Genomic DNA, 11,159 nt, shown 5'->3' on the forward strand with positions numbered 1-11,159 from the left:
TACCTCAGACTCTACCATGGCTTGGTTGCAGAAAAAAGGGCTGGAAGATTCTGGAGTGGCCATCACAATCACCTAAATTTTTAATAAGTTAAATCTCATAGAAAATCTCCTGTGGGACTTGGCAGCTGCAAGGATGTCAAAGAATATTTGTTGGTATATTATAAATAATATTGTAGTAATTTAACTTGCATTTGTCTTTTATGCAAGTCCTTATTTGATCTGATTGCGAACAAGTAAAAAAAAAAAGGTAAAATTTGCTAAAACCTTTGCTGCAGTGGGGGTTGAATAATTATGAACACAACTGTATCTCTCTTTTTTGTCTCCTTTTTCAGGCAGCAGGATCGAGACTGGGTTTGGCTACCAACACTATCTGCGCACTGGTCATCGCAATGATTGTAGCCTTCTTCCATAGCTGGCAGCTCACGCTTATGATTCTTGCCTGTACGCCCATCCTCACCGGGGCAAATTTCATCCAGATGAGAGCCATGGCAGGTCACACCTCCAAAGACCAGAGTGCACTGGAGATGTCAGGCAGGGTAAGTGGGTTAGTTATCTGGTGGTTTCAAAAGCAGATACCATGAAGGTCACTAGGGTCCAATCCTAATTCTTGTTTGTACCCCTACAACTTGTTTGTGAATTTTTGATTGGATAATTTTTTTTTAGCTTTTTTATGCTTGTTATGAAGAAAATGGACATGATATATTGAAACTGCAGGGTGTCACAGTAATGAAACCCTTAGGAGAATTTAGCTTAAACATCTGTGTTTTGAACAAAAAATCAGGGGCCTGAGGAATTCTTTTTAAGTTACGTCCACCACATTAAACAAAGAGGAGCTGATAAATTAGGTAGTAGCTTATTAAAAAATATGTAGAGCTTCTCATTAACTCAGTGTTTTATTATAGAGTGGTATGAAAAGTTTAGGCACCCCTTATAAATCATTGGTTGTTTGGATCAGCAATTTCAGTTAACTATATCATATAGCAGACTAACACAGTGATACTTGAGAAGTAAAATGAAGTTGATAGTACTTACAGAAAGTGTGCAATAATTCTTTAAACAAAAGCATTAACAGTCCTCTAAATCACACCACAGATTTAAAATAATAGTATTCAGGTCTGTGGACTGAGATGATCATTCCAGAACGTTGTACTTATTCCTCTGCATGAATGATTTAGTAGATTGTGAGCAGTGTTCAATGTTTAGGGTCGTTGTCTTGTTGAAGTGTCCAGCCCCGGTAAAACTTCAACTTTCTCACTAATTCTTAAACATTGTTCTGAAGAATCTGCGGATATTGACTGGAATCCATGTGATCCTCAACTTTAACAAGATTCCAGTACCTGCACTGATCACACAGCCCCACAGCATGATGAACCACCACCACATTTTACTGTGGGGAGCAGTAAAGTGTTTGTCTTGGAATGCTGTGTTCTTTTTCCTCCATGCATAAATAACCGCCCTTCAAATAACTCAGTTTTAGTTTCATCAGTCCACAGAACCTTATTAACACTTGATGAGTTGCGCAAGAGGCCCCAAAATAATCTTTATATTCTACAGATATCGACCGAAACAGTGGAGAACTTCAAGACTGTGGTTTCTTTAACAAAAGAAGACGTCTTCTTCCGCAAGTTCAACGACAGCCTCAATAAACCATACCGGTAAATCTTCATTTCAGGACTGCATGTCTACATATTTAATTTTAAATATTAAAGTAAATTAGTATTAGTATTACATAGTAGAATCTTCAACCATAGTTGAAGTACCATCAGCTAGACTTAAAATCTGACCCTAATCCAACCCAACAGATCCCACTAATCACTGTCTTCAGTAGTCCCTGATTGGTTAAAGTAGAAAACTTTAGTAAAGTTTCTGAAGGAGTGTTGAAGACTCACTTAGGGAGCATGCACACAGCAGGTAAATAGATATACACTACCAGTCAAAAGCTTGGAACACCTTCTCATTTAATGTTTTTCTTTATTTCTTTCTTTAATTTAATTTCTACATCGTACATTAATATTAATTAAATTAAAACAATTAAGGAACACCTTTGGAATTATGTAGTAAACAGTAAAAAAAATGTTTGTCTTCCACATTAATCCCCTGATCTAAACCTGATGAACTGAGATGATGATTTGAGGTGATTTTGGATGAGCTGGAGCTTCACAGCATGAAGGAAAAGCTATTATTCAGCACCTCTAGGAACTCCTTCCTTCAAGGCGCTGAAAAACAATTCCAGGTGACTCTCCCTCATGAAGACACTGAGATTAAAATACCAAGAGTGTGCAGATCTGTCCTCAAAGATAAATGTGGCTACTTTTGTTCCTGTATAGCTTTAATGTCTTCAATATAACATTTACATTGTAGAAGAAAGAAAACACATTGAATGAGAGGAGGTATGTCCAAACTTTTGACTGGTACTGTAGAGTAGGGTGTGTCTTGTTGTGTGCAGCACCCATTTGTAGTGGAGGGCAGTGTGACACATTTGTTGGTATTCAGGTCTTAAATACATTACACAACAAGATTACATCTGAAACACCTGAAACATCAAGTGAAACATTGCTCTTAGCACATAGCATCATTTTAAAAGTGTGAACTGTTGGATGTAGATCACATTAAAAAAACATAGTGTGCACAGAATATAAAACATTAAATTAAAGGAGAACTCTGCTGTGAAATGGACTTGGGTTGTAGTGTATAATAATGGCTATTTTTACACCATAAACAAGCTCAAAGTAGCTCCACACATAGTTGAAAGAACTCTGAGGGATCTGACATTTAAAACGAGGCACTGAGAACTTTGAAAGTACACAGCTAGTTTATTAAAAACACTGTTCATACACACAGTACCTAGGAGCTGCCATCTTGAAATAAGGATAATTAAGAAATTAATTCTGAGGAAATGTATTAATATTATAGAGATATTTTTTTAGCAACTGCTGGAATTAAGGAGTTAATTTTGCAATCTGTTCCTCTAACCTACCAGTTTGTTTGTGCTCATCAGTCGACTTATCGTGACTCAATTTACACAGTGGTACCTGAAAAACGGTACTGTGTGGAAAAACAGTGTTTGTAATAAACTACTGTAGAGCCCTCAGAATTCTACCAATAAAATGTGGAGCTACTTTGAGCTTATGTTAATGGTGTAAAAAAAATGTGGTAATGGGCAATCTATCTATCTATTCGTCATCATGTTTCACTACACTCCAAGTCCATTTCACGCTGAAGTTCTTTTATCAGGGAGAAATTTGCATTTGGACAACTTTCACCAGCTGCTGAACATAAAACTTTTAATAACTATGTGTACATTTTTATCTTTTCAGCTCTGCCTTGTGTAAAGCTCCTATCTATGGGATCACCTTCGCTCTTGCTCAAGCAATCCCCTACTTCGTCAATGCAGCAGTCTTCCGCTTCGGTTCTTGGCTGATTGCACACTGCCACACTCAATTTGAGAACGTTTTCCTGTAAGGGCTGAAATTAGTATAAACTAAAGAACAGTTACAGTTGGAAAGCAAGAATATGCATTTGTCTGTTGCTACCCTGTTTTATCTGCTGGTTTACTAGATAAAGTAATTCTAAACATTTTTCTCAACATTTTTTCCATCAGGGTGTTTTCTGTGATCGTCTTTGCTGCCATGAGTATTGGCCAATCCTCTTCCTTCGCCCCAGACTTTGCCAAAGCCAAAGCAGCTGCCGGCAGGATCTTAGCCCTGCTCGAGAAGACACCTGAGATTGACATCTATAGTGAAGCAGGAGATAAACCAGTGAGTGGTAATCTTTTTAGCTTGATCTTGTTTTTAAAAGCCAAATCATTTTACAGTATATACAGTGTATATAAAGTTGGCTTGTCCAGGATTTTGTGGTGGACTGTTACTTTCTGAACCCGTCTTGGCCATTTTACCATTACTGAATTTGATTTGATTGGTGCATGTAATGCTGTTTTTTCTTTCAGATAAATTTTAAGGGAGATATTGAGTTCCGCGACGTGCACTTCTTTTACCCAACACGGCCGAACATTAAGATTCTGCAGGGTCTTAATGTATCAGTGACACAAGGACAGACTCTGGCCCTGGTTGGAGGCAGTGGTTGTGGGAAGAGCACATCTATCCAGCTGCTGGAACGCTTCTACAACCCTGCTGGAGGGCAAGTGGTGAGTTCATTTACATGGGTCATTGACTTAAAAGAGAACTTTTGTTGTAGTAAAACATGATAAAAAGTACTTACCTTTGATGAATAGCTCACCTTCGTTCTCAGACAGCGTTCTGAGATTTAGAAATTTTAACAGTTTGTCCAAACACCCTTTAGACTGGGTGACACGGGGCATAATTTGCCTCGATAAATCGCTTTTTCCACCGTTATCCAGCTCAAAGTAGATCCACACCTCCTTGCTAGAATCCAAAGAGCCCTGACATTTAAAACCAGGCATTAATAACTAAAACAGTGCACAAGAAGCTTATTAAAAACACTGTTTATATATTATAATGATAACTTGAGCTCCGTACACTGCCATCACAAAATAACATAGACATATATATATATATAGACCCCGCATAGCCTGCCTCCTAGTACACAGGAGAACCAACACTTTCTGTCTTTTTTCCTAATCCGCACTGTTTTTGTCAGAAAACCCTGAGGCTTAATTTCCCCTTCTGTGCCTGTTAATTCAGTGTTTTTTTTGGGTTCTAAAGTTTTTAGAGGGTTTGTTGTGCAGAATATTTGACTAAGAACAGAAGATTGTATAATCTGTGTAGCTGCATATGAACAGAGATTGCCGGTCTTTGTAAAGTTCCTCCACAGATAATCAGCTGTTACTGGACTGGATCAGTTTTATAAATATCGTTTTTCAGTAATGAAAGTCTAGGCTACAATTAGCAATCTGTTCTGGAATTGCAGTGTAATCTTGGCTTTATATTTATATCTTAATTGCTTTAAAACATGTAAATGTTTGCATAATTTAAATATACAAAACATAAGTGTATTCTTTTAACAGTATATAAATAATGTCAAAACTCTCAAATCTCAAAAATAAAATGACAGTAAATATTTTAGAAATATAAAAAACTAATGTTAACCAAACGAATAAACGTGATTAAAACTATAATACATTTTATTAAAAATACTAAAAGACTAAAACTAAATTAAAATAAACATGGCTGGGAACTGTTGGACATGGTGGATGTTCAGTGTTGTCTTCTGTATTTTTTCTCAGTTTGCTGATGGAATGGACACTCGGGGGCTGAACCTCGCCTGGCTGCGCTCTCAGCTGGGCCTGGTCTCTCAGGAGCCCATCCTGTTTGATTGCACCATTACTGAGAATATTCAGTATGGAGACAACAGCCGGGTGGTCAGCCAGGAAGAGGTGGTGGAAGCTGCAATAAGCGCCAACATCCATAACTTTATTTCAGACCTGCCAGAGGTATGCAGAATTTTTTTGCATTTTGATCTTCAGAATGTTTATTATAGTATTATTCATTCAAACTCACATACAGAGAAATTTACTGATCTGGACAAACAAATACCACCCATTACATTAAAGCAGATTTTGGCTAATATTGTTTCATATCATATTGGTCACAATGTTGCCATCATGAACTAAATATTCTGCACAGTATTGTGGTAGTTGCATAACATTACAATATTTATTTTGTTACATTTATTACTATTTTGTACAAACTTAGTAAAGTTGGTAAAGTTACTGCTGTTTTCAAATTAGACAGAAATCAACATTATTTTGTTTTTACTGAATATTAAAAACGTACATTTTTAATGAAACTTCAAAAAAGTTTATTTAAATGTATTTTAAAGTACACTTCTACAATATATTTCTTTTTTTTAGAACACTAAAATTACTTTTTTCACTTTTTAGTTCATTTGTTTTTCTAAAAAGACACTGGCAGATAACTGCAACAATTTGTACACTGGATTTTGTACCATTTCCAGTTAAAGACTGGTAGTGAATATTTTTTACATTTTGTGGACCGTATCGTTTTAGAATTTTAGGTTTTTACATCACTTCCGGTGTGCCACTGTGACGCCACAGACAGGAGTGAGACATATGCAGTAAGAATTAGGAGTGACTTTAATAATCGGAGCTAAACCAACAAACGTGATCTGAGTATGAGTGTTACAGATCCCAGGCTTGAGACTTATAAACAGTTAATATCCTGAAAAACAGGTTTAAAAGCTATGAAGCAAGAATGCCTCTCTGGTCTGCGGTTTATTTAACTTTTACATATTCCATTTTTGGTTAATGACAAATCACTATGCAAAACATACAAACCTGATGCACAAAGTTCACAAATATGTACCAGTTTAAAAAAAAACTTTATCTCTGACCCTTTCTTTAGCCTATCTTTAGCCCGACACAGTAATACTTTTACTTTAAGCAGTAGTAATTTCCCAAAAATATGTATACACATATATTCTAACACACTTTTAGTTATATATGAACTGTACACTTGTTACACATTATTTACAGAGGAGGTTTTCTTGCAAAATTCATACTAACCTGAACAAAACAAATGCTAAAACTGCTAACTGCTAGGGCTGTTAATACACCCCTCTTAGAACAGCCATTTAAAAAAAAACAAGTTAATATCCAGTAAAATGAACAAAAAATAATTGGAAAACTCTCAGAACATCTAATTTTTAAATATTTTTAACATAACTGGCACTCAACTGATTAAAACAACACCCCACATTTTACCCTCATCCACACGTCCTCATTTATACCAAGAACTAAGCATTAATTCGATTCACAGCAGAACCTAGGTGTCTAAACATAGACTAGTATGATTTATTAACTAGTTTAAAATGATTTTGGTGCCTTTTTTTAGCTCAGAACTTACATGAAAAACAGATTTAAAAAGAATGAGACACAAACCATGACTGGCTTTAATGAATGTCTCTCTGGTCTGAGGGGAATTTAAGGTCACAGTCACAGCTAATCACAGCTAATCACAGCTAGTGTTGCATGATATAAAGAAGTGCATGATTAAAAAAGTATCTTAATTTTTCATAATTAAAAACGTTACAATACCCCATTTATTTAGTACCGTGCTAAACAAATGAGCGTGTTTTAAAATAAGAGTGTATTTCCAAAGAGTGCCACAAGGGGGCAGTGTACGCTCACACCACTCCAGCACCTGCCTCTTCTCTCAGTCAGAAGAGAGCGCGCGTAGCCTGGCTGTTTCGCAGACCGTCCTCAGCTTGTTAAAAACTACACACACAAAACGAAGTAAGAAATTATTTTGCACACACATCTGACAGTCATGGAACTTTCCAGTAAATAAGTCAGCAAGAAAAAAGAGGACAACACGTTTTTCCCTCATAACTTAAAGCCATAAAGTTCAGCTGTTGTATCAGAGAATTGTTTTATTTTTATTCAGATATTTTCAAAGTGGCAAAAGACCTGTCCAGAAAATAAGTCAGTGAAAAAAAAGAGGATGTTTATTTATGTTTTTTAAAATAAGGCCATAAAGCTCAATTGAAACAACAGAGAATTATTTATTTTTGTGCAGATATGTTCAAGCAGCTGTGATATAATATAATGCAATATATTTATTTTAATTCATTAAGTTAAAATTGTTTTCCTGCTGTAAGTTTGTGCTCAACAGATAGCAAATACTGAGTAAATATTACATGGTTAGTGTTAAACAAAAAAAATTACGTTCAGTTATTTGTTATTCCATTACTTTTCCTGATGTTCTATGTTTTTGCCAGGTTATCGTTTTAGTATGCGTATTGAGATATTGTGGCAGGTATTGTATGGAAAGTTGTAATTTTGATATGGTGACAACACAAGTCTAATCACAGTCAGTCACAGCATGGCCAGCGCTACACTGCCATCTACTGGCAGCACCAGAACATAGCAGGTGTACTTGCCTTAGAAATGTTAGAATAGAAGTACATTAAAGAGTTACATGGCAGATTTAATTAAATAAATACAAAATATTAAATTAAATTATTAACACAAATGTGACCACGCTTTGTAAGATTCAGAAACAAGTCTGACCAAAACATTAGAGCCAAAACACGGTCCAAAAGGGATAAACAATAGATGAAATGACAGGTATACATATACACATGGAAAAACACCAGATTTAAATGAGAACACATGGAAGAACTAACAATCAGGTGCTGATTGGCTGGCTGAGACACACGACTGAGAGGTGCATTCTGGGATTTGGAGTTTGTGAATGTGGAAAAAACTGTTGAGGCATTGGAAGGTGTGACAGTAAATATTTAAAAGGTCCCCAGAAAATGTAGCAATTTGAGCTTTAATCACAATTAAAAAGTGAGGAAAATTAAGAGGTTTCTTACAGTGACCACTGTGCATTTCAGAAATACAACACACGTGTGGGGGATAAAGGAACTCAGTTGTCTGGAGGACAGAAACAGAGGATAGCCATTGCGCGAGCTCTGGTCCGAAAACCCAAAGTGCTGCTGCTGGATGAAGCAACGTCAGCCCTGGACACAGAGAGCGAGAAGGTCAGTAATAATACAGGTGGCACACTGAAATAATGTTTTAGTTTCAATGTTGAAAAATGTTTAAAACGGCATTTAATGTTAAATGATTGTAAAAAGGGTAACAAAAATACTTAAATGAATGTTATAATTTTAAATTAGACTGAATATAATGTGCGGAAGCGTCCAGGTAGCTGCACCCCTGAAATAGCAATTTGCCACTTTTTAAAGGAAGTGTTAAATGACACACTGGTTGTTTTATTTCACGTTTACACCCAAAACACACTTATGATTAATTAAGAGCATTAGTACATGCCTTTTTAAGCATTTGAGCTGCACAAGGTGTACTTTTACTGTTGTTACAATAGCAAAGACTCACTGATGCCCTAAAGGAAGCTGCATACACAGTTGATGACCTATATATTGCAAAAATAGGGCCCTTTGTATTATAAATAAGATTATTATTTTATTAACATTTAATTATATTTACTTTAGAAGACTGTAAATTTACTGTAGAGTTTTACAAACATTAGAAAAAAATACACTTAATTTGAATTTTGATAAATATAACAAAATATAAAAACATTATTTTTAGCTTAATAGGCCCGAAAACATTGTGTGAAGCACCATAAATACTTTCTAGTCATCATCTGACTGTATAAAAATTGGCTGAGTGTTGTAAGAGATATACAGTATTTAGAACATCTGTAACAGACTGCTGCTCATTAGAGATTAGTGTTCATTACAGTATTGCCTATATAGACAGTGATTACAAAAAGGTAACTTTTTTAAAACTGCATTGTTAAATTTGCAATGCATTCGGAACATTTCTCTGTACTTAACTTTGTGCTTGTACACCTAAGAAAATTGTTTCTTAGCGACCAGGTTCAACCAGTGCAAAATGTTGGTGTAGAGCTTTGTTTATACATTTATCTTTGAGGACAGATCTGCACACTGTTTTTAGGAGGGAGAGTCACCTGGAATAGTTTTCTCAGGATATTGAAGGAGTTCCTGGAGGTGCTGAACAATAGCTGCTGCTTTTCCTTCACGCTGTGAAGCTCCAGCTCATCCCAAATCACCTCAAATCAACGTCTCAGTTCATCAGGTTTAGATCAAGGGATTAATGTGGAGGACAAATAATTTTTTACTGTTTATTACTTAATTCCAAATGTGTCCCTTAATTGTTTTCATGTATTTAATATTAAATGTGAATATGTGAAGGTGTGTCCAAACTTTTGACTTGCACTTTATGTATAAATTTGTAAGCTATTGTAAATTTGTAAGTATAATACTTGAAGAGCAAGAGTTTCCTCTGTTGTACAGGACAAGTTCATCAGAGTTACCAGCCTCAGAAACCACAAGTTAACAGCTCCACAGATAAGAGTTACCTAAATGCTTCACAGAGTATTGTAGTTTGTTTTACTTGTTTATGTTACTACATGATTCCTTATGTCTTTCTTCATAGTCTGAATGACTTTAGTAATCATTTACAATGTAGGGGGAAAAAAAACATTAATTAATTGAGAAGGTATGTCTAAACTTTCAACTGGAACTCTTTGTTTCAGTGTTTTGTCATTTTACAGAAAATATTATTATTGTAAAAATATCATGAAATATCCTTATAGTCAAACAAGGTGCTCATAAGTGTGTCCTCTCTTTCTGCTCTGTTCCAGATTGTTCAGAAAGCTCTGGACGAAGCTCGAAAGGGACGAACCTGCATCGTCATCGCCCACAGACTGACCACCGTCCAGAACGCAGACATCATTGCAGTCATTCAGAATGGCCAGGTGGTGGAGCAGGGCATGCACAGCGAGCTAATGGCTAAACATGGGGCGTACTACGCTCTCGTCAATGCACAAGTGTCCCACTAACTGTCCTTCTGCTACTCTTACACTATTCTGCTACTTGTGAACTGGTCTAACATGTTGTTGTAAATAGATATGTGATCTTATATCATTTTATTTCCTGCATCCTCGGCTTGGATGACCTCTAGAAGAGGCTGAACTTTTTTATTTTCTTATGGAATAAGATGGCTTGAGGTGATGAGGTGAAATACCATAGACTGCTTTTAATATCACCTTGTAATTAAATTATTTTATCAGATCAGTACTGTATATCTCTTTTAAAAGCATTAACTTTTCTAAATAAATTTTAAAGCACAGGTTTATTCTGTGTACAGTTTTTTTCATTATTTAGTCATCTGGAATGGCTTTTAGTTAACAGCTGTGCTGAACGTATCAAGAGTTAATTACTTGAATTTCTTGTCTCTTAAAGTGTTTGAGAGCATCAGTTGTAAAATTGTGAAGACGTGGAGTTAGTGTACAGTGAAAAGCTCTATTTGATTAATGTTCTAATTCATATTGTAGCAAGAACGTCTCAACTAAGTATAGAATAAAATACTTTAACCCTTGTGTGGTGTTCGGGTCTGTGAGACCCGTTTTCATTTTTCATCAAATGATACTAAAAATATATTTTTTCTAACTCAAACTCATTGGCATTGGCTCATTTTTTGTGAAAAACATATATCAAAACACATTTTCGATAAACACACACTGTACACCCCCCCCCCCCCCCTACACATTTATATTACACACAGTATGTTTGGCCAAGGGCTAATAAACATTGCTTCATTTGTAAATTTGAAACTAAACAAATTTTCTACTCATATCTTGAGTTTAATTCATTTTCTTTTACATTTT

The 11,159-nt window shown here is 35.6% G+C and overlaps 1 protein-coding gene across 9 annotated transcripts in view; it reads left to right on the forward strand.

Annotated features, from left to right (window-relative positions):
* The window catches only part of abcb5 (ATP-binding cassette, sub-family B (MDR/TAP), member 5), a 151,307-nt gene extending 140,680 nt beyond the window's left edge, over positions 1-10,627 (forward strand). For 6 of the 9 annotated variants that reach the window (XM_049480207.1, XM_049480208.1, XM_049480209.1 and 3 more), the window contains exons 22-29: positions 333-536; positions 1,555-1,655; positions 3,318-3,458; positions 3,602-3,758; positions 3,947-4,144; positions 5,204-5,410; positions 8,338-8,484; positions 10,134-10,627. In XM_049480207.1, coding sequence (XP_049336164.1) covers positions 333-536; positions 1,555-1,655; positions 3,318-3,458; positions 3,602-3,758; positions 3,947-4,144; positions 5,204-5,410; positions 8,338-8,484; positions 10,134-10,331 — 1,353 coding nt within the window. In that variant the 3' untranslated portion in view covers positions 10,332-10,627. The remainder of the gene's footprint in view (positions 1-332; positions 537-1,554; positions 1,656-3,317; positions 3,459-3,601; positions 3,759-3,946; positions 4,145-5,203; positions 5,411-8,337; positions 8,485-10,133) is intronic. The other 3 variants (XM_049480212.1, XM_049480205.1, XM_049480206.1) reach the window with 3 other exon arrangements.
* Positions 10,628-11,159: the final 532 nt, after the last annotated feature.

Source organism: Astyanax mexicanus, chromosome 6 (assembly GCF_023375975.1).
Source record: "Astyanax mexicanus isolate ESR-SI-001 chromosome 6, AstMex3_surface, whole genome shotgun sequence".
Taxonomy (NCBI): Eukaryota; Metazoa; Chordata; class Actinopteri; order Characiformes; family Acestrorhamphidae; genus Astyanax; species Astyanax mexicanus.